At 38.0% G+C, this 24,770-nt stretch overlaps 1 protein-coding gene across 7 annotated transcripts in view; it reads right to left on the bottom strand.

Annotated features, from left to right (window-relative positions):
- The window catches only part of Elavl2 (ELAV like RNA binding protein 2), a 68,114-nt gene extending 63,628 nt beyond the window's left edge, over positions 1 to 4,486 (bottom strand). For 4 of the 7 annotated variants that reach the window (XM_076843372.1, XM_076843373.1, XM_076843376.1 and 1 more), the window contains exons 1-2: positions 4,415 to 4,486; positions 1,415 to 1,658 (exon numbers count right to left, since the gene is read on the bottom strand). In XM_076843372.1, the coding sequence (XP_076699487.1) occupies positions 1,415 to 1,658; positions 4,415 to 4,486 (316 nt within the window). Of the gene's footprint in view, positions 1 to 1,414; positions 1,659 to 4,414 lie in introns of those variants that run through there. The other 3 variants (XM_076843374.1, XM_076843375.1, XM_076843378.1) reach the window with 2 other exon arrangements.
- Positions 4,487 to 24,770: the final 20,284 nt, after the last annotated feature.

Below are 24,770 nucleotides of genomic sequence, written 5' to 3'. Positions count from 1 at the left end.
AGGTTTGTGGAAGAATAAGATAATTCAAGTCTGATCAGAGATAAGATTTGAAAATCTATAAAATGTTTCCTATAGCAATTCCTTAATACAAAGATGTAAGATTTAATATTTTCATTTACCATTCCTTGTCTCATAACAAAGAAATGTGATTTTATGCATTTAAGCATTTTTTAAAAATATTTATTTTTTAGTTGTAGTTGGACACAATACCTGTATTTCATTTATTTACCATTTTTATGTGATGCTATGGATCAAACCCAGGGCCTCGCACGTACTAGGTGAGCGCTCTACCACTGAACCACAACCCCAGGCCCCATTTAAGCATTTTTAATGGTATATGTGGCTATTAAAACAAACCACATAATTTACAGCACAGTCTTCATGCCATTTATCACATTTTATCATTTATGTCAAAGAGGTTAGCAAATGCACATGAAAATAATATTGTTTGCTAAAAACAAAATTAAAAAGAAATTCACAGAGATATGAAGGAGAGCCTTTAGTTTTCCACCTTTTCCAACTTTTCAAAAACTGTTTCTTTATAAATTTCACTATGCTGCTCAGTTTCATTTTGGAAAAGAAACTGAAAAATTTCATCCATCTGATTATCAGTAGTCAATAATATAAAAGAACTTTCCTGATAATATCAATGCGAACTTTAAAGCAATATAATTGGTTACAAATATAATGATTTGGTACGGAATGATAATGATCAGCTTTTGTTTGACTCTATAAATAAATTCCCTCTGTGAACTTTAATCTTTGGCTCAAGGAAACAGGATAGTGAGGCCAATCAAGTCCTGGTGCTAAATCTAGGAACTCCCATGGAGAGAATGATCCCTGAGGTCTTGACAGAACAGCCAAAAGTATTCTCTCAGAAGAAATCCAAACTGACCTGAGAAATAACCTAGGTGACCCCTTTTCTGCATTCTACCTCACTTTATCAAGAGAACCCTGAGGCTAAGAGCTGACTTGTCCAAGGTCCCACGACTAATTAGGAGTTCATACTCCTGGTCTCATTCTTAACACAACACTCAGTATCCTTTACTGACTTCAAATATTTAGTTTGGTATTTTTGGCTTATAAGGTATGCAACACAACTGAATATATATTAGCACTCAAATTTACAACATAAAATATTCAAAAGGCCTATGTATGCTTCATACAATCTTAATGTTTGCAATCAACTAAGGGGGTGTGTGTGTGTATGTGTGGATACTGCACTTCAAAATTTTCATGCTTTGAAAGGAAACTTAAAACTCTAAAGTTTCACTGTTCTGAACAATCAGTAACAGAAAGTCTAGATGTGAATAACAGCAGTGCTGAATGATTTACAAATAGCATACTTGTTATATACTCTCATATCCTGAAACATAACCCTTTCAACATGAATTATCTATATAAAACTGCATACCTGTTATTTTGTCTCTTACAAGCTTACAGGACTCTATTTCACCAATGCTCCCAAAAAGACTCTTTAGCTCCTCCTGTGTCATGTTCTGAGGAAGGTAGTTGACTATTAGGTTGGTCTTGCTGTCCTCTGTGTTCCCAGAGTCAACTGGTGACGAGCAGTTGTTGTTTATGGTGGATGGACCATTGGCTGTGTTATTGCAAGTTGGCCCATTAGACAGTTGTGTTTCCATGGCAGCAATTACCTGCTAAAAACAGAGAAAACAAGAAATGTCAGAATTCATATTTCACAACCTATTAGAGATTCCATCCAAGAGTTTAAACACTTGTCACTAAACACAAGTTATTCTGCTGAAATTACAACAAAGCTTCAACAAAAAGGGTAACACCTATGCTAATTTTTACTTCAGATTAAGTTATTCAATTAAATATTGCAATTACATTTTCACATACACATTCCATACATGCACATGAGCACAACTTAAATCTTGTGAATTTTCTAGCATCACATTCTGGCTCTACTCACATAGCCTCACTCACCTGCAGTGTCCAGAGTACCAGAGGGCAAAGAATTGAGCCCTGGCTAAAAATCATACTAGAAAATAAAAGTGCTTAACATGCTACCAAAACAAACCAAAAAAATGACCTACTAAATCTGAAGAGGATTTTCAGTTAGCCTAAGAAGTTCAATATTTTAAAACTGACAGACATCCATTAACTTAAAATCAAGGAGCAAGAGTACTGTAAAAAATACAAATTTGTCAACATGTACTGTTTTGGTTACATATTGAAAATGTTTTTCATATTTGATTGACAATATCTTATACCTCACCATTGGTAGGAAATAAGAAAAATGTTATATGTTAGGGAATGAAAAGGATTTATAGGGTAACTTAAAAGTGAAGCTGTATTTTGTCTACCTTGTAGAATGTAATAGGCCATTCTTGTCAATATTGGCAGTTAAAGATCACCAACAAGGGAACTGAACTATAGCATCAAAATAAAAATCCCCAAACAATTCAGTATGATATTTTCCTTGACTGAGGAAAAAAAAAAATCCAGTCCACCAAAACAACAATGTAAATAAATCAATTTTTGCAAACACACCAGCCCAAGGAATTTTCATTTTAAGGTATCTATAAACTCCAAATACCAGGTAAGTGACAGAATTGGGGGAAATGGCCTCAAAATAGTCAAGCCACTCTACAAAAATCACTTATTAAGCAAATGTGGATCTAGTCCCCTTAAAACCAATCCTATTATTCTTTGAACAAGAATCACAAACCATAGCCCCAAGTTTTCCAAAAGCATTTTCCAATGGTTACCTAACTTTGGACAGCCAAGACTGTGGGGGAACCCAAAAATCAAAGCATCACTGAAAGGATCATCCCTTGCATTTCACTCAAAGCACCACTCAGTTCCACAAAGAACAACTGCTCAACGTGACAACTCTAAATTGATGGGATGCTAATTTTAGGGAATTTTTAATGTAGAAAAGGCAAAGAATCTAAGGTAAAGAAAAAAAGCAAAGGAGAGGGAAAGAGGGCTACCATTATGACTAAAGAAAAAAAATCGTTGTTTTTAAAGCAAATTGCCTAAGAAAAATAAACAGGGCACATTAGTGGCTAAGAAATCTCTACTGTCAAGAGACGTTTATAAAAGAAGGCAACAAAGACAGATCGAGACTGGTTAACTAACCAGATTGAGTCTGGTCAGAATGGACTTCCAAATCAGTGCTGTCAAGTTAAAATACAAAACAAAAAAACAAAAAGACCAAATCCAAAATGGCTAGGCAGTATCATTAGTTACAACTTGTAACCTTTCCATGATTTCATCTCACTTTCAAAGAATTGGGTATTTGTTCTCCAAGCTGCAAGCTACCTTTTTCAGGTGAATATTTTCAGAGAATAATTTAAGGAGGTCAAGGAAAATAGAGAAACCTTTGGAAATCCTTAAGAAAAAAAATCAAGTAATTCAAGATATGGGTTTTATTATACTTAACAAATCTATCTGAAATTTAAAAGGTAGGTTTCAGATTTCCTAATAAAGTATAACTGCTTGAGTTTGTTGAACGTTAGGTGTGGACTGCCCTTTAGGGGGTTAACCTATGCTGAGCAGTTATGAAAACAATGAACTAACTACAAGATGAAAGTGCCCAAAGCCATTTAAAACAAACCACTATTCAAAAGTTAGGGTATGTGCAGAAGCTATGAAAGCTGTAAATGTGAGATTCGGACTAAAGCTCATTGGGATGGCATTTGAAATAAAGTGTTCACTGACTGAAATTAGCAGGATTTAGCAAGGACAACAAACACTCCTCACTTAATTGCACATTTATTTCCATGTTCAGGTGGCAAGAATGAGCTCCTAAGCCAACATTCAAGTGAACAGCTGCAGTAGGCTGTGTGCACTGAAAATTACAGCATCTCTCAGCTATAGGACCATCTGCTCAGAATAAAATGATACTAATGTGCTATATTTTACAAATAATGCATATTCCATTGATAGGCTCAACACAACTGTTCACAGAATGCAAAGTCTTTCAACAGTTACTGGGCAAATAATTTCCAGCCAGATTTACAATTTCAACTTTTTTTTTTTTTGAGCATCAGGAATTTTAAATAAGTTCAAAATGTAGTAACCAAAAAAATACATAGTAAACAGAATGTAAAGAATTACGGTAACTTAGTATTCAGACCATACCAAAACTTTTTGTTGTTTTTTTTTTTTTTTTAAAAAAGCATGTTGTCACTCTTTTGAGTCTGTGCTAAATCCTAATTTAGATTATAAAAAGTTACATACAAGAGTATGGTTCTGATCTACAAATACCACTAGTTAAAATTGCAATGTGCTTTAAATCCTAATGATGGCCATACCATATAGGTTAAATATAAGAACAATTAGTATGCCAAATGAAAGGTTCAAGTGTTTGGTATGGCCTCAGCACTCCTGCAACATGCTAAAAAAAAAGTAGCCTACAGAATTTAAGAAAAATCCCACAGACCCCAGTCCAAGGCTCTGCTGCCCACGAACCACTTCTAAGCAGAGAAGCCACATCACACAGTCTGACTGCCATGTTAGTTTGGAGTTGCCGTCTGCAATATGGACACAAAAAGTACCGTATGTTAGATGAGCAAGATAATGCAACAAATCAGTTTGTACAAAATTTACAGTGATTGTATTGATATTCCCAGCACGTCCATGCAGTGTGGCTTAATTGAATTTGAGGCAATTCCAATCTAATCTTTCTAAATTCATTTTAACATGTAGTTTTCTTGCACAAATGTAAGCATTTTTAATTAAGAGCCTGATTTTAAAACAATATTAGCTAGTTATCTTGGCATCTATCCTAAAAACTACCTTAAACCATCCCTCAAAAATTAAAAAATAAAAAAAAGCAAAATACTGCATGCTGTCCTTTCTCTTAAGGGCGTGGGAGAAGGGAGGAAATGTGAATGAAATTTTGTAGTGAGAAAAAGCGATCATGCAATTCATAAGTGATTGCTTTACATAAAAGTATGCTTTCCCCAAAATATCAAAAGGGCATTAAGAGAAGCTATATCTGCCCCACTGTTACATTATACTACAAATGATCCTTAATCCTGGGACTTAAAATTAAAAGTGAATGGAAACCCTGTGAGGTTTTTCTGCCACTATAGTCAAACTATTCTCTAACAGTTTCACTGAGAGTTGTTCACATATACTAAGAGGCAGTAAACCAGCATCTTTCAATTGAAATAATTGGACCAATAAATAGAATTGTTTGGAGTAATGTTTGTATAGGATGTCAGCGCTGTCCCTGAACAAAATCAAATGAACATTTTTTAATATGTAAATTGTAAACCCAGCACGATTTGAAATTAGTGCTGCCATGAGGCCTCCCATATAGTTAATGGGCCATTTACCACTTATTACAACTTGCCCGAATACTAAACAGAGCCATGATATTGGCACAAAAGCCGAAGTTTACTTTTCAGCCATACACGCAGATGCTTTAAATGGTCAATATAATAACCAAAAAATTATTTTTTTTGATTCTTTGAAAATAGACAATGAATACCAAAGGAGGGCCAAAAATGTCCCTTATGTTATTATAACTTAAAATTTTCATTAGATACTTTCATGTCTATTAAGTGATTGATTCATGATGCTAGGAAGTACCGTAAAAATGGGCAATGATGGATTCCATTTTCTGGCATTTACCAAGAGGGTTTAACATACTTTTACAGGATGCCATGAAAATGTTTTACTCTTCTTCCCTTCTCCCACTGCAGCCAGAAAATTCGACCTGACTCTGTTCTTTATTTTCCAGAAAAACTACCTATAGTCAAACTGAACCTGTGAAAAAGTTAAAAAAAAAAAGTGCTTTATATCCATGAAATACTACAACAAGAACCCAAGTGTGGTTAGACCACAGGACGAGGGCAAAAGGACCACACCCAGCAGGTTAAACCAAGCCTAGACTTATGTCCAGAATATCCTTGGGAATGAATATCTAAACATCCCTCACTACACAAAACCAGATTCAAATATAATGGTCTTAGTCCCTTGTGGTTCCATAGGAGGTGGACAATAATGAGCTCATCTATTGACACCCCTCCTTCTGAAAGCCCCAGGGATGCGAACAATCACTTTACTGAACCAACTAGCTAGGAAGGCTGTGTATGGAAAATGATTCTACTGCACTTTTACATTTCAAACACCCCAGACAGTATCTCCGCTTGAGGCAGACACATACCTTTATGGGAAGTTATAAATAAGTTGCTCACATGGCCCTTACCTTTATGCTGGCCAACAATTCAGTTACTAAAAATGTAAAGCTACTTCCCCTTCACTTAAGGACAGGCGATTCTGCTCTACTCAATCTACCACAGACAACTGGGCTGTGCACTATTTATAGATTCCATTGGCTCTGAAACTCTTTGGAAGGAAAAAAGGCCATATTCTACTGAAACAGAGCCATTAGTTTTAAGACTTAAAAAATAATGTTTCAATATATATTTGCCTCTTGATTTAGAGATCAATTGTGCCAATTCAGACTGGTTTTCCTCCTGTCATTCTCCATATAGTAATTTATGAAAAGATACTTTAGCACAGCTCAGTTTAGAATATTCTACATCTTCGTGGGCTCCAAGAGATAATAATGAAGTATTAGTTTGGTGGGAGCATGGATTTTAATTTGCAGGGAGAGAGGAAGGCAGTCTAATTTTTTTCACAGTCACCAAGTTTACTTCCAAAAGGCCATAGAGGCTTTTTAGGTTGATTTTTCTTTCCCTCTCCCTCTCTTCCTCCCTCCCCCCCCTCTCTCTCTTTATTTAAATGGTCCACTGTATACCTCAATATCTATAGTTTCTTGCAAAAGTGGAATTGTGGGACTAATGCTATTACTTTAGTTCTTCTATCTGGCAATACTAAGAATTAGAGAAGTTGAAGTGGTCCAGTAGTTCCTGATCACATAAAAGATGTTCTTGAGAAGTCTCTATCTCACAATCATTCCTAGTTTTAGGGGGAAAAAAATCTGAAAGCTAAAACAATCAGCTTCTTCACTATTTTCAAACCTTCAACAGACAACCACCAAGAAAAACAAGACTGCTAACCAAAAACATCTTAAATATATTCTCAGAATTCTCATTAAATTCACTTGGTATAGTATCTGAAAAGAACAAGTTTCCACAACCACATGATATAGTAACCAGAGTTCTGTAATTAAAGGCTCAGCAAGACTGGAGAGATGACCACTACACAGCATTTGCTATGCAGTTGATCCCCACTCCATCGCTATGGTTACCTTTCTAATCAGGTTCTCACTCTCCTCTGGACCACCAGATTAGAACCTCTAGAAAGGTCCTTCCTCACTCCAGTGCAAAAATCAGCCTATTCCTAGGAGGATTTTCTTAAACCATCAATGGCTCCCTATTACCTATCATTTACCTGTAAGTTACTCAATGGAAGTGGTATAAACACCAGTGAGCCTCTACAACTAATCTTCCAGCCTGCTTATTCAGGGACCTAAAAATCATGAGCTCTTCCTTCTCCCTCCAAAAGTCCAGTGCTTCACTCCCTGCCTTTGCTCATGCTGTTCTGCTTGTCTGCAAGATCCGCACCCCAATCCACCCTATCCCCATGTCAAGGGTCTGTGCAGGCAAAGGATAAAAATAGTTTCTTCAAAAATCTTAAGGACAAACCATATCCTTAATTGCATGCAAATCTGGTAGCTTGGTTTTCTACCCTACTTCAAATATTTCATACCAGAGATAATTATGAAAGCATACTTTCAATTTTTGGCACATCCCACCAGCCAACCTCAGCCACTTAAGTCCAGATTTCTATTACACAGTACAACAAAGGAAACCATTCATTTTTCAAGCAATCAGTTGTATGGTTTTATTTCAAGAACCTGTCTCACCAACTTTCCAACTCAAAAACATGGAAGCCAGGACAAATCCAAAATCATGACATAAAGATGTTCCAAGCTTCTGACTGACAAGGTTATAGAGATGTGTCATGTGAGATTTTGATATGATTTTAGGAACAGGAAAGAAGAAAAGGTAAATTCAGAAGAGAAAAAAAAAAAGGAAGGGTTTTTTGACACAAAGACATTTAGAACACAGGGTTCAAGTCATGGCTCTCAATCTTATGTTGACTAGAAAAGCTTAGGTAAACACAAATGAAAACAATCTCTGTAAAGAATCATGGCTAGAGGCAAGGACAAGCATCTCCCAGGGTTGAAAGGTACTGTGTGGCTAGTGACCTTGGTCTCCACACTAACTTGCAGCCAGAAGGTTCTCCATACCTAAGGTAGCACAGCACCAGGTCAGGGCATTCCAGTGCCTTCCCTCTGATCACATCAAGTCTCTCTCTCTAAAGGCCAAGTTACAAGGAGAGCTGAAGACATTTGTCTCTCAGATTTAAGAACTAAGCCCAGCAAAAAGCAAAAGCAAGAAAACCCACAGCCTTGGCCAAGAAGCATCTTCCTTTAGGGAACTTGAGGCAAGAAAGTAATGCACACAAAGCAAGCAGAGAAATCATCACAGAAGCTCACAGGTGAGCACTGGATAAGTAAGTAGCCCTTTGGGTCCTTAGTCTGGGGGACACCATTCTGAACAAACACTTTATCTTTCCCATTCAAGTCACTAAAACGGCATGTTCAAGATACATTGCTGGCTTTACTGAATTAAGAGAACAGTTAACCAAGCACTGAAGTCACAGGGCTAACATGTCAGTTACAAGACAGACCCATTAAGTTTGTTTTCTTTAAATCTTTTTGCTTTATGTTCCTAAAATAATTTGTGACTTTAAGCTTCAAGGTAGTTCCTCAATCCTAGAATCCTTGTCAACTTTCCACCTCATCCACACCATTTTTTTTTTTTTTTAAGTACCAAAGATCAAACCCAGGAGCACTTAACCACTGAGCCACATCTCCAGCCCTTTTTTATTTTGAGAGGTCTTGCTAAGTTGCTGAGGCCAACTCTAAACCTGTGATCCTTCTGCCTCAGCCTGGCAAGCCTCTGGGATTACAGGCACAAAGGCATTTAGAAACACATCGGATTCAAGTCATGGCTCTCAATCTTATGATTACAGGCACACTGTAATTACAGGCCTGCTCCACACTCAACAGCTCTATGGATTCCAACAACCTCAAACTCAGATTTTTGTCCTTAGGGCTAACAGGTCCAAGAGCTACCAGAAGGAGTCACAAGAATGTTCTTTGGCAGCCAACATCATCTCTTGGCCCTTTATTGTTCCTATAAACAAAATACAATGTCTCCAACACCAGTCTTTCTGAAACTTCAGTTTAGGGTCCCAAGTACTTCCCTACACTCTAAGCCCATTAACAGGCACCTATGATGGGCAATGGGAAGCAAAGATCTGCTTAACTTCATATCCTGTTCATCCATTTGACAAATATACATGTATATACAACTACCATGGGCTAAATTCAGTACGAGGTGCTTGAGTTACAGCAATGAAGTAACACAATGGTATCTTTATCTACAATGAAAATATGGAGTGAGAGGACCTGAGAATGTGTAGACAGGGCTTGGGTAGCTTCAGGTTGAAGGAAAGGTTGCAGTCAAGGTTTGAAAAACATGTGAGCTGGCTGCTTTGGTAGGTAGAATACTGTCCCCCTTCCTGCCCTCCATGTCCACTTCCTACTCCCCAATGTCTTTGAATATGTTATCATACATAGTGGGGGAAATCATGGTTGCAGATGAAATTATGGCTGCTAAATAAACTGAACTTGAAAAGAGATTATCCTGGATTATTCAGGTGGGTCTGATGTGATTACAAGGATCCTCATAAGTTAAAGGAGGAAGCAGGAAAGTCAGCATGAGAGTGAGGCAACATGGGAAGAATTTAACAGGCCTTCATTGGCTTTGAAAGGGGTCACCAGGCAAAGAATATGGGCAACTTCCACCAGCTGGAAAAGGCAAGGAAGCATTTTCCTCCAAAGCCTCCAGAAAGAGCTCAGATGTGCCAGTACATTCATCTTAACCCCCAAGGACCCACTTCGGTAGACTCATGACCTTCAAGATTAGAACATAAAAAATTTGTGTACTGTTAAGTTTACAATACTTTGTTATAGGTATAATAGGAAACAAAAACAGCCCCCATGGGACTATCAGAAGAGAATCATTCTAGGTAGAGAGACCAACAATGGCAAAGCTGTTCAGTGTAGAAGAATAGCAAGGGAGAGTAGAAGGAGATGCATCAAAGAGGTAATGAGGCCAGACCACATAAGGCCTAGAAGGCCACTATAAGAAAGGAAACCATGGAAGGTTTTAAGCAAAAGAGTAGCATGTGGCTTCTATGAAAATAAACTGTGTGTGGGTGTGCAGGAGCACTCGGCAAGTTTGGAAGCAGACTAGCTGAGGAGCAACTGAAGTAATCCAGGGGTAGGATGACAGTGACACTGGCCATGGTGATGTCAGAAGAGAAGCTGTCAGATTCTAGATATGCTCAGAAGATTCTGGATAGCAGTAAACTGTTAAAATCCATCATCAAGAAATTAGTTTAGACTCCAAGTGCTCACATATTCAAATAAACCATCAAATGTTTTATTGTGTGCTAGGGACAAGAGCACATGAATAAACAAAGAACTTCTATAGGTATCAGAAATGGGGGGTGGGGATTGTCCTTTTAAAAACCCAACATATAAAAATCTGAGTTTATAAATATTGAGTTATTCACTGTATATATAATTTTTTTGAGAGACAGAGAGAGAATCTTTTTTGTAGGTGGACATAACACAATGCCTTTATTCTTATGTGGTGCTGAGAATCGAACCTGGGTCCTGCACGTGCTAGGCGAGCGCTTTACAGCTAAGCCACAATCCCAGCCCCATATATATATATATATAATTATTTATAAGAATTCAGCAACCGATTCATTTAATAGCAAATATAAAATCAAAAAAATCAGTAACTTCAAAGACGCAACCACTGAACAACTCTCAAATTCAACAGAACCGCTTTAAACATTCGAAATTAAAAATCAAAAAATATTTCAAAGCTTCCTCCCTGCTCCCAAAGTTTAAAAACAAAGTAGACAAAAACTAATGAGAATAAATTACAATTTTTTAAATGGAAATAAACTTTTAAATCTGTATTTTTCAGTCAGGTCATTTATAATGGTTAAATCACAGGTTAACTTAATCTTGGTTATAGGCTGGAACAAGCTAAACTGTTACCTTCTGATGATGAATCATTGCAACCTCATTCTTTCATTCCAACCTCAGTGGGCCTAATTAATTTCATGCCATTATTTGGCTATAGAACCTAAAAAGGATATGAGTACAATAAGAATAAAATCAACTACACCCACAGCTTTTGTAGCAAAGTTTTTGTTTAGTACAGGCAGATAGATTTCAACTGCTAAATTAAGACATTTAACATAGTAATCAACATAGAAATTGGATTAACTTCACATTCTTCTAGGAAAGTCACAGCTATGGGGAACACCCTCAGGATAGTACCAGTTGTGAAAGGCTGATTGGAAATCCTCAAATTAATCCCAGTAGTTGAGTATTTTCATTAGGGAGGTTAAAACATAGCTCTTCTGTAGGACAGAGACACTAAAATACTGTCATATTTGAGCTCCAGCACAGGAAGAATGCCTACTCTAAAGGAAATATGAAAGTCAAGGAAGGCTTCTGGACACAATAACATTTTTTAACACTCAACGGTTATAAAGAGCCACAATCCTCCATCTGTCCACTGAGACTAACATTTTACTCTTCGCTGTCATTTAGCAGGACTTACAAAGGAAGCCAAATGCTACAGTTAAGTGTTCAAGAAGATTATACCAAAATAATGGCATCTCAAGTATCAACAAAACAAGGTACACATATTTCCTAAGTAATGCTGGAAGGCTAAAATTTATTTCTGTAGGACTTTGGGGAAACTGAAAATTAAGATGTGGTATCCCAGGGCATATAAGATCTTCGAATCATTCAGTCACTATAGAAAGCAGAGAAATGTACTCTTCCCCTGTCCATTAGAATTCTTGATCAGTACTCACTGCCAGCTTTCTCCCTCTCTGAAATGTAGATCACCTCACTTACTGGTATTTGCCTATAAAACATTCTGTTCAGTTGATGTCTTCAGTGATGAGATTCCCAAGAGATGTACACTTCCGATTTAGACCAACTATAAATTACGTGGTAAGGAAATTTAGGGCATCTTAAAAATTCTTACCAAGATTATTATTTACTTCCTTTGGTCCAGCTCTTCTTCAAAAGACAACTTTCCTTAAAGACTATGTATCAGCTAGGAAAAAACTCTTGGTACATCTGACTTTCTATGGTAATTAAGCTCCTGGTTATTTACTACATTTAAAAAAAAAAAAAGACAGCAATTGCATTCAATTAGTGTTATTTTTACTCCTAGTGACTCCAAAAGTTAAGACTGCTGACAGTATCACAAGGAAATTTGTAGTTAATCTGTTGCCCAAGAATGAACAGAAGATTTAATGCTTTAAAAAAAAAAAGGAATAAACGTCAATGCTATACACTATAGAAAAGGTAAGGCCCTTCTCAGCCTCAGATGCTATCCATTTAAATCCACACAGGTCGACACCGCCAATCCTAGATCTCAGTTATCTAACAAGGAAGGAGACAAGATGCTGCTGCTCTAGACAACTCCTGACCAGCGCATCCAGCTAAGTGCCTTCACTCCTACTTTCATCAGACTTCCAGCTTCACGCTATCTCAAAAGCCCTTTTAAAGTAACGCACATTTAAAATGAATGCTTAAGGGATCTCTCCTAGTTTGCAGGGGCAAGTTTCTCCACCTTAGAGATGAATAATGTGGCAATTCTTTGAGCATAATATATGTGTAATATAACCAGAGTGTGTACATATGTATTTCCGACAGTTGTTGAGATGTGGTAGCCATTTCCCATAGGCTGAAGGAGAAGGATACAGATGAAATCACAGGCTACATTTCAACATCAGAAAATTAAGAAACAAACTACAAAAGCACTTAGCCTTTGAATTATTTCCACTCTGGAAAGGGGAGGAGGGGGTAAACAGGTATGTTCTCTTTAAAAGCTTTTATTATGTACACATATTTTGACAGATACAATGTCAAAGCACTTTACAAACTCTGAAGAGCTAAATGAATATTAGGGGCTATTATTATTATTGCTGGATCAAGGAAGATTCCACTTTTAAATGCTACCGGAGAAAATCTCATTTGTCTTTCAAGTAAGGCCTGGTCTCCCTGAAATAGGCAACCAGGCTGCACAGTTCTGCTGGGAGAGTCTTAACATGAAAAGGGAACAGTGTGGACAGAAAGTATGGTTTGCAGGCTTTCCATACTGTGATTGTCAGATCCTGTCCTGGGCCTCCAAAGCAGATGCTATGTTAAACTACATTTAGCTCACAGTCACAAATGGTGACTAAGAAAGATAAAAATTTTTACTTAAATTGCTGCAATTTTTAACCCCCGACCTCCAAAGACTATATTTAAATATATTGGGTGCCAATATTTTGAGTGTTTCACATCTGAGTTATAGCCTTTCTGTTTTAATTTACCTTATTTTTACCTTAATTTTTTTGGGGGGTGGGGGTTGAATCCAGGGGCGCTTACCAATCAAGCTACATCCTCAGCCCATTTTATGTTATGTTAAAAGTACAAGTCCTTCCTCCAAAAAGTGCACACGCCTTCCATCCTCCCCAATTTCTCATGCTCAACCTCTTGGAATTTTAATATTTAAGATTACAAATCACTGCCCTCCCTGCTCTTTTTGCCAATAAGACTCCAAGGATGATTCAAGCAATCTTTGCCTTGTAAATGAGAAATCTGAATATAAGTCAAAGAGAAAGGCACTATAGAAGTCTCATCCATGACTGTACTGCAGACTCTAAATTGACAGCATGCACATTACGAGATCCATCACACGGTACCAAAGTGTATACAATTCACAACTTAGGGAAATGATTCAAATATATTCATACAACCATACAACAGCCCCCGACATCTTTCTCCTACCATGATTTTATAAGCAACCTAAATTTCAACATTACTTGTTTATGTCAGCACTGTGATTTTAAAGAAGTTTAATTTAAAAAGAAAAACAAGACATACTCCTGAACTGTCCATAGGACTTGGGTATCTTTTGCTACAGAAAAGAGGTCAGGTGATGTGACTGTCTTTTATAGCAGAATTCAATTAATCCTACAATTGAAAGAGTACAGGAAAAAGTGGAGAAGGAAAAGAAACTAGCATCTATTGATTCCTTGTTCAGTGCCAGGCCTAAAGCTAGATACTTTACAAATAAAATCTCATTTAATCCTCTTGTGCACTATGAGCTATACAAATTATCCTCAATTTACAAATGAGGATTTCAATACACAGGTATTGAGCAGAGAAACTGCGATTTGAAAACAGGGCTGAGACTATCAAAAGGCTCCGTTTCCAGGCTTCCCCCACCTCCCATCTATGTTCTATTCCATGGTACAGATGCACCCCAAAATAGTCAGCATCCTACAACCATCTCTCATTGTAAGACTGACTCAAGTAGTCTAAAAGCAATATCTCAGCTCCCTAGTGAGGCATCCAACTTGACCTGGTTCCCACTCACCTCTCCATCAGCATGCTCACCGCTCCTGGGCACACAATAAGCTCAAACACAGTCCCAGTAGTTCCTCCCACTACCAGGCTGCTTCCCACTGTTGCTCAACCTCTTTTCTCCATCTACAATAGCTTCACCACCTTTCTTCTCCTGACTAATAGAAACAGCCTCAGCATAGGAAGAGGGAACACAGTGCCTGCTGTGAACTGCTGAGCTGGACCAGATAATTCCTCTATGCTCCTGTGAGCCCATATCTACCATGTTAGCCTATAACCTCTGTCACAATAAATGCAAAGAATTAGAAAGAGAAAGAGGATGAATGACTTTGAAGTGTAATTCAAGGTGGCAAATAAAAACTTTCGCACTTATTATTAATCCATGTGGTTTTTTGCATTTCTTGCCAAGTGGGGATACTTTCTACTGCAGCCTTATGCACCTGAGGAATCCAAGTCATCTCAGGTTATTTGTAAGGCAGAAGACCTTCATGCTCTGCTACTAACACACACGTACCCATTTCCAATTATAATACTCAAGTTTATAGTGTAAGCTCATGCTTTAAGTTGAATCAGCATTAACAACAAAAATCCTAGCAGCAAGCCTTTGTTACAACGGTGCAAGCCTTAGTAACAAAAGGAGAAAGGCGAAGACAGGTGTGTTCCACTGTCATCACATCATAGTTTAAAATAAGCAAATCTCATCAAAGTATATGAAACCAAGACCACATTTTAAGTTAACCCTTCTCTCTGGCCCAGCGAAGTTCTGATGTGTAAAATATCATCAGGAAGAGGAAGGAGTACAGAAGAAGCCTCCAAGACCACAAAGTAATTTCCCTGAGTTAAGGCACCTGGCACCATGCTGAACACTGACCAAAAAAAAAGGTGAACACACTTACATTCCACCCTTCACAGGGCTTCTCCTGAACAGACGTGCACCACAAGAAGTCAAAGGCATACAAGGAAGCCTTTCAGAACTCACAGATAGGAATAATAATCTCTCAGGCTGACCTATGCTAAATATTTCACTATCTAAGAAAAAGATAAAAAGGGCAAAGTCACTGCTGCTATGGAAACTACCACCTCTAACTTAAGCATCTGAATTTGGACATGTATGTGAGCAAAACATAAATGAAGCATTTTGCTTCCCAATGTTCAAAATGCCAGGGGAAAAAATAAAATAAAATGCAAGAGAATAACAGGAGATTGTGCACAGTATTCACAATGTATTTCACATCAAACTAGACTTCAGCTTCACCATGAAAGTTTGAAATTACAAAGATACACTGGCTCAAGTTTTTCTGGTTTAGAGTTTCTGAGTAACCATTTCCTGCTACAATTTTATCCCATATAAAGAGCAAGTTTCTGTAAAAGGATTCTCAGTACAGGAGATTTCACATGTAAACTGCTTGGCAGTAAATCCTTCATCATTGGCAAGACTTTAGGAAAGTACCTACTACATACCAGGCAGTCTGCTGGTCTAGAGCAATTATACTGCAATTGCTTTCAGAGCAGCTGAAAAAGAAAAATTTTCACAATCATCACTACTTTAATCTCACAAAATTTGGATAAAATGATTATTAAGGGAAATAAAAAAAGAGGGGCTGGGATAATGGCTCAGTGGTAGCGCACTTGCCTAGGATGCTTGGAGCACTGGGTTTGATTCTCAGCACCACATACAAATAAATAAAAGTCCATCAATAATTTAAAAATATTTAAAAAAACAAAGAAAACTCTTCTGAAGGGACCTATGACCCCAAGCCCCAAAACTTTCACTATTTTTCTGTAAATGACATGGAGATCTACTCAAGTACATTCTTAGATGTAATTTAAATAGGTCCTTGACTATTCAAGTACAGTGGAAAATTACATGCCTGTAACCCCAGTAATTTGGGAGGCTAAGGCAAAAGGATCACAAGTTTGAGACCAGCCTCAACAACTCAGCAAGACCCCGTCTCAACATAAAAAGGAAAAAGGGTTGGGGAAGTAGCTCAGTGGTAGGGAGCTCTTGAGTACCAAGGCGGGGGAAAAAGAAAGACAGACTTGATTTTGACTGCCAAGCTCCGGTTGAGCGTCACTATAAGGGAAGGAGAATGGCTTAGAAATGTCATTTTTATATACCCTCTGCCCTACCCACGCATGCTTTTTTAAAGCCATCTTTTGTCAAGCTCACACCCAAGATTCACACCAAAGACATGGGGACTGCAGGCCTTGGAATTCAGCTGAGGAATGAGGACACCATTTCTCATTTTCCATTTCAAGAAGAGTAAGGATAAGAGGAAGGAATTTGGTGAGGTATAAGAAAGAGTAGTAAACTAGACAGGAAAGATGTTCCACTGCACTGAACACTCCGAAAGTTACCGCCACAGGATCGAAAAAGAGCAACCACTGTGCATTGCTGGCCACATGTGGCAGCATCTCTCTAATTGCTCTAATTGAAAATGGTCCAAATCTTGACTTGCTAATACTAAAGATACTTGACCTTCTATATTAAAAACTGACCAAAATGCAAACACATGAACCCTCCCATCAAGGCTGGCTGCACACTAAGTAGATCATCATAAACATTGCCAAAAACAGCCAGGTGGCCACTTCTGGCATTCTTCATGGTATAAAGTGCATCATGTAACAAATGGCATGATAACTAAGAATCAACAGTGCCCCTGACCAGAAGGAAGAAGAGTCTGGGAGGGGGGAAGAGTTGAAAGTCTTAAATAATATATTATGCATTAAATCAATGGCAGAGCTGATGGTTAGTCAGTAAAACCAAAAATAAAAAACAATAAAGTCTGTTTAAATGATTCATGCACAAAGTTGGAAAGAGGTCACAGAAAAATAACTGAATGTAGGCAAAAAAGGAAAGGTACTCAAAAAATAGTCATCAGTAACCACTTATTATGGTTTAGATGTGGTGTCTCCGGAAAGCTCAAGGAGAAATGACTGGGTTATAGCCTTAGCCTAATCAGTAAATTAATCCCTAATGGGATTAACTGAAGTGGTAGGGTGTGCTGGTGCAAAAAGGAATTGGGGCGTGGCTTTGGGTATATATTTGTATCTAGCCAGTGGAGTCTCTCTCTGCTTCCTAATATAAGCTGCCTTACCTCTGCCACAGTCTCCCGCCATGATGTTCAGCCTCACCTTGAGCTCCAAGGAATCCAGCCAACCTTCTATGGACTAAGACCTCTGAGTCCCCAAATACACTTTTTCCCCTTATGATTATATTGGTTGGGTCCTTTAGTCACAGCACTGAAAAAGCTGACTAAAACACCACCTATGATCATGAACATGCCTCCTAGGAGGAGGCCAAGGGAGAGAGAGAAGCAGTGAAAAAACAAGCAGTCCTGTAATGCTCCAAGACCTAAAGGCCAGAATTAGGAGAGGAAGCTGGAGGGTGGATACAGTCTGCACGTATGCTACTTGGTCTATCCACTGTCTTTATTTTAATTAGTCATGTCCAACATTTAAATTTTACCAATTTTTTTTAATTAAAAAAAAAAAAAAAACTCTGGCTTGTTTTGAAAAAAATAAAGAAGAGGTGGTGGAAAAGGGGAAGGGGGTGGAGTGAAATAATTGGCCACAGAGTCCACACTTCCACACAGCTACTGCCCATCCAGTTACCCATTATAAATGGGGAACGTTTTCTCTAGTTTTCCTCAAATTGCCTTGACACCCCGGTACCCTCTAGGTCTAGGGCTGAGTCCCAAGTAAAAGAGTATCATAGCCTAGTGGCTATTCATGCTCAGAATGTTAGTTTTTCTACCATGGTGGCAGACAGGTGCAGAGATCAGAGAACTGGAGGTGCAAGGGGCAACCCTCATATAAAATACTTGGAAACTTCACTGAAAGCACAACACTGAGATGCAACAGGGGTAGGCAGGGTGGGAGTGAATTAACTGAACTATAACTATCTGACATATTCTGGTCTGACGATCTTTGATGGTCAACCTCATCTTCTATAAAAATGTCCCAGTGATGAGCTTAACAAATGAGGTGACAAAGCACCAAGTCTGTATTACTGAACACCCTACTATGACTACCACATACACTCCAAGCACTCTAAATTAAGAACCATGTGGCACATTTATGGTTCCTTGGACTTGGAGTTGAAAGCCAGCTTGTACACAAAAAAATCAAATACATCCTGTCTCTTCTGGGGACTATGGAGAAACATCAAATGTTTTATCTCCAAAATGGGGTGTGGGGAAGTTAGCGTACACAAAAGGTGAAAATAACCTTGTATTACACCAGAAGCCCTGAAACTAACATTAAACAGACTTGCAAGTTGAACACCCATAATCCACTTCATGATATGCCATAAATTTCATGTTGGAGGTAGGGCAGAGGAAAAGCAGAGATCCAACATAACTGTAAAAAAGCCATACTTAACACTTTTTCTGCTGCCTTCCTTCAGTTTACCCAAATAGATCCCTGCAAAAACCAACTTAAAGACTGAAACAGGCCAAAGGTGGAATGAAGGCAATACCAGCGTGCACAGAAATCCTCTGGTGGCAAAAGAGAGAGAGAGAGAGAGAGAGAGAGAGAGAGAGAGAGCGAGAGAGAGAGAGAGAGAGAGAGAGAGAGCTCGCGCGAGCACGCGAGAGCGCAAAACCCTGCCTAAAGACTGGCTGCTTCCTATGTAGTAGGGTGAATGGATGATTTGGGGGATTCATGGAATGTGAATATTCAAGGGAGGGCTCCTGGTTTGCTTAAATGCATAATCTAATGCATCCCTTGGCTCCAGAGCTGTTTTATTTCCTATTTCAAAGTACAACTACTACATCTATGTCCATTTGGTAAAATCAAAGCAATTACAATTAATTAACTCTCCATCCTTTCTTATTCTCTAGAAGTAACAAATTTTCTAGAAATTGAGGTTTGAACAAAGAAGGGACAGCATGATACAATGCATACTGATGTTCTCCAAAAATTCTTGAACTTTCACAGCATTGAAAGTTTCAGTAATTTCAGGCAAAGGCCAGGAGAAAACTATACTTTTCACCTCTTCTCATTAACTAAAAAGCCACAGCTAAAAATAAAAAGCTGGAGGAACTCCAAAACTGAAGTTTTTATAGGGTACATTAAATTATTCTCTATCAACTGCAAGTCTTTAAAGTTGCAGAGTATTACCTTAATGCTACTGACTATTTCCCCCTAGAACCCATGGTATTTTTCCTTTGAAACAAACAAAAAAAAAAAAACCTGAACTTCCAGTCCAATCTCTCGTATGAGTTAAAGTATGTCTCCTAAATGTGCAAGAACACATCACCCATTCTGCAAAAAAACTGAGATGAACTTGCTCTCTTCTTTCGGTGCCATACTTTAAACATGAGCTGAGAAGAGGACATTTGGCACAACGATCATTTTACATTTGAATCTGGATTCAAAACAACAGCCCCACAATGCAAAACTTACTAAACAGGACTGGAGGTTCTCAAGTTTTACTTGAAGACATTAATAAGTGTTTATGGTTCTCCCTTGACACCTGATTGTCATCAAAACTTAAGGTAAATTTCCAAGCTAATAATGTGGAATTTGGCTTTCACATGCCAAATACCTCCAATCTGATAAAGTATCAGTCCTTATGGGTCTTTGTAAACTTTCTCATATTTTTGGTCATGACCATGACCTTGTAAGAATTCAACTCTAGAATTATAAACTCTTAGCTCACATGCATAACTATGTTGGCCCACACACCAAGGTTATCCTTATATTCTTCATGAAGTGCCAAGGTTACAGAAATAAATGCACTGGATAAGTCTAAAATCAAAATTATCAGATGTACACACAACAGCTCCCAAACATAACCCCTATTTCCAATACTTAAACATCAGAATTAATTGCATCCGTAAATCTTGAAAGGAAGGCTTCAGACTGGGGGTATGGCTCAATGGTAGAGCACATGCTTAGCATTCACAAGGCCCTGGGTTCAACCTCCACTACCAGAAATAAACAAACGTGCAAAAGATGGTAAAAACTTTAGTTCTTCAGAGATGTTAATTTCAAGTAAATAAATGCTACACAGCATGTGGGAATTTTAAGTTTTCACATTAACCAAAGTCAGAATTAGGAGTGCACTGAAGGGAGGAAATAATCTCCTTCCAGGTCCCAAATTAACAACTACAAAAATACAGAAACAGACCAGAGAGAAGTAAAGGCAACATGAAGTCCAAAGAAAATGGCTACCAGTCCTAATATATTTCTTAATAATTTGTCAAGTGACCTCTTGACAAATTTTTAACCTTAATACTTTCCCTTATCTATAAAGTACATTTTTTAACTCTGCCTACTAAATAGATTTTAAAGTAAGTTAAATAACAGACTAAAAAACAACTTAATAACTGTCAGATACCATACAAAGTAAGAAGGTTAGTGTTCTTAAAAACACTAACCTATTGAGACTTATTCTTTGCTCTCGTGTTCTCCCTTTTAACACATTTCTGGCTTATGGTAAGGTTAAAGTGCCATAATCACCTTGATTTCTTAAGAAAAATCAAGGTAACAGTAAGACACACACACACCTGCATACAGATCAAAGTGTACTTTCTTCACTTACTCAGAAGTTTTTTTTTTTTTTTTTTTTTTTACATCATCAAACCACAAAGCACTGGGTATTTGAAAAGTTCTTTAACATGAAAATGTTCAAGCCAAGAGTCAAGTCAAACATATATTACTGAGCAACTGACAGTGATGTCCAGATGCCAATTTAAGAATCATACACTATAGATAACCTATGAAAATCATAGCCAGAGCCCAAGGGGGCATCTGCTCAGAACCTAGCAGAGTATTCAATACAGGGTCTCAGCATGGTCACCAAGCTGACAGCAAGCTGTGACTGATATTAAATGTTTGGTATGTCAAAAATATATATGATATTAAGCCATTTAAAACAACAAACTATGAACTATAATTTATCATGTAAATAATTAGTATGTACCATCCTGCAACAAGCAAATCACTCTGCACAGTCAGTCGTATACTTCCTGGTACATTCTGATGAGGCAATTCTACCTAAATTTAGAGATTAAGCCTGCCTAACCACTACAGTTTGCTGAATAGACTTGGGTACAATGAGAGTGCAAAAGTGAAGATGGAGATTCCATGGCAGGGGAAGGCCAAGGGGGTCACGGAGACAAGCAGAAAGGAAGAACGATTGCTTTGACAGTCCTGTGCATGTGCTATCAGGTCCTTTCCTTCCTCCTACTTTTGCATCTCTGAAGTTCACTGGGCCCTCTTAAGCTCTCCCATTTGAGAGTTCAGTCAAGTTCCCTGATACCCCAAGATCCTAAATAGGTAAATATCTGGCTAGAGAGGGAAAGCCTACTTCATCTTCTAGGCATCCAACAAACTCACATCTTCAAAGGGCAGGAAATACAGAATTTTTTTCAATTGCTGTAAAAGGTAGAAAACCTCTACTCTGAAATGGTAGTTGTCCCACTTCCAGAGGATTCATTGGCCAGAATTATCCTTACCTCATCTTAATACTTAAGTCCCCAAAACAGAAATAGCCAAAAAGAAACTAGCTTGTAAACATAAAAAGAACAGCTCAAAGTGCCAAAAATGGAAGACAGCAAGATCTCTGTTCACTATCTGGGAACCACTTAAATGGAGAAAGTGTAAGCAAAACCAAAGTTGTTAAACTGAGAAACACAAATAACTTCAGAGAGCATGACAAACCCGGACAATTGTGGATGACTACAAAGTGCTCACGCATCAACCTGAAAACAAGGAGGTTACTGAATAAAGGCATCAAGCATCTTGGAGATGGAGCTTTCTAATGAGGCTTTAGTCACAATGAAAAGGTCAGAGAAAAATAGATATACCTAAAATACCAACACATTAGAAGGACAAAGACATCTGCATTCATTCTAATATGCAAATTCTGCATGCTGCTGGCTACTCAAGATGACTCAGATAAGGAGTTCCCACTTACTGTCTAGCAAAGAACAAAACACATGCAGAACCACAACACAGGACACAATCTGGTAATGTGAGAAGAAGGGATTATATCTGGATGACAGTGGGGGGGAAATCAGAAAGGCTCAAAACAGAAAGGACATATGCACTAGGCTATCTATTGTCATGTTGAAACAGGGTCCACAGCATCAACAAGACAGGCATGCAGCGAATTCAGTAGGAAAGACAGGTTTTAAACAAGGCAAAGGACAAAAGTGATGTTTACATTGCACTCCATGCCATAAAGAATAGGGTGCTATGTGAACAGAAGAGTGATCAGAAGAAAAGACCCCTCTCAAAAAGATGTCATTTAAGCCAACACTTAATGATACATATTTAGATGTATTTGGTCTTTGGAGGGTAGAGGACTGTGCCACACAACAAGGAGAAGATATAACTTGTGCCCAGAGGAATCTATTCCTAGGAATTTAGCTACACATGGTACAAGCCTCCATAGACAGAAAGTTACAATTACAGAGACTTAAGATGCTAGAAAGACTTTGAAAACCTTGTGACCAATCACTCCTTTTTACATATGAATGAAATAAAGCCTAAGACTAGCTGAATATCATTCAACTAAGCGGAGGCAGAGGTGGAGACCACCCTTAACTCCCATTATATCATATGGACAATTAGCTTGTTAATCAGAGATTTAATCTGAAAAGTCAGAGCTCAGTAAATTGGTAATGTACAAGGAACACTTAATATCTGCAGGTGAAATACTCAGACCAAGTGCCAAGCTGGGGGAAGGGGTTCAGTTCATGGCCAAATGAGAAATGCATTTTTTTTTATAAAGTAAAATGTAAAATTCAATTTCTTTTCAGAAATTATCTATATCCTACTTGAGGATGTCTGAAAAGCACCTAGGAAATGATAATGATAACAGAATGTGTCCATTTTAAATACCCTTCCCTGACAAAACAGAGTTGGTCAAGCCAGCTGCCCCCCACACCACCACTGGCCACACACACTTACTTACAGTACTGCTCAGGAAACAAGAACACCAAGAACTGTTACAAAGTGTTGGGGAGAGACAGGGAGTTCATAGCAGCACTAGTCATCATACAAGAAAACAAAAATGGTGCTTATCAAAGAAGATAAACAGGAAGACACAGATATTCAGAGAACTCAACCACAAACAAGAGGGTCCATGAATAGACCAAAGTGTATTATAAACTGAAAATTTCTATAAATTCTGTCTTAGGACACCAAAAAAAAAAGGGGGGGAGGGGGTACTCCTACTCCAGGTACTAATCAGTTATAAGGCAGAAATCTAGACGTGCCAAGTAGCAGCTGCTCAAGTTCTGGGTCCACCTGTACACAGGTATTTTTGAAGTTTGTGACTAGCTCTGGCCTAAGCAGAATACCAGGCCAAAACTGGAAAGGGCAATAGGGTGGAAGGGAATAGTCCAGCAGTTCATGAAATTCATCTTATAGGAAAGGAGATACTGGGCCCACCCCAAGGAAGCTTATCTCACCCGTTTCACTTCATTTATATTCTCTGATGAAGAGACAGTGACCTAGGTAAGAATTTCAGATTTTTGTGTCCTTGACAATACCAAATAAGGTCACCCTTGAAGAGATGAGGTCTCCCAGAATCCTGACTGATCTACTGGAAAAACAGCCTGGCTGATCTTTGCTGTTTTGGACACTGTCTCAAGCTAGTTGAACTTGAGATTTTTAAATCTTTCCAAGGACATCAGAAACATTTATGTCTGTACTGGAGCATTTATCTCTGTTACTGAAGAAAAGTCACCTTTCAGAATTGCCGTGAAAGCCCACGTCATGTACGCTATTCTTAAAAAAGTAACATAGAAAAGGAAAATGCCTTTAAGAACAAAATTATACTATATAACAAAGTCAAGAGGAACTATAAGAAAATTATATCTTGATACCTCATTTATTCAAAATAATGTAAGCAGTGAAGACCTAAATGATAGAGATAAAACTAGATAGCTTAGACTATTTCAGGCAAGATACTCAGCTGAATGAATATTTCTTAATAATATGTATAAGACATGAATGATTTAAAAATGTATGTGGACCCTAAGCTATAGAGATGGCAACAACTGAATGGCGACTACTGACATATCAGAAGGCTAAGAATTGAAACAAGACAGAATTTTTTTTTTAACTCTAAAAAAATCAGTTCAATAAAAATCCACCTTTTAAAAATGGAAAGAGTTATTGTTTTCAAGTGGTGTTGATCTACCCGTCACCACTGGAGGTAACATTTATCACTGAGAAAGTCACCCTGAAGCTATAAGAATTGTGGAGAAAAAACTAAACTGCAAGGTAAAGACAGGACTAGAAGCCTATTAAGACAAAAATATAAGAC

Source organism: Callospermophilus lateralis, chromosome 2 (assembly GCF_048772815.1).
Source record: "Callospermophilus lateralis isolate mCalLat2 chromosome 2, mCalLat2.hap1, whole genome shotgun sequence".
Taxonomy (NCBI): domain Eukaryota; kingdom Metazoa; phylum Chordata; class Mammalia; order Rodentia; family Sciuridae; genus Callospermophilus; species Callospermophilus lateralis.
The sequence above is the reverse complement of the archived record's forward strand: the minus strand, read 5'-3'. Positions and strand labels throughout refer to the sequence as shown.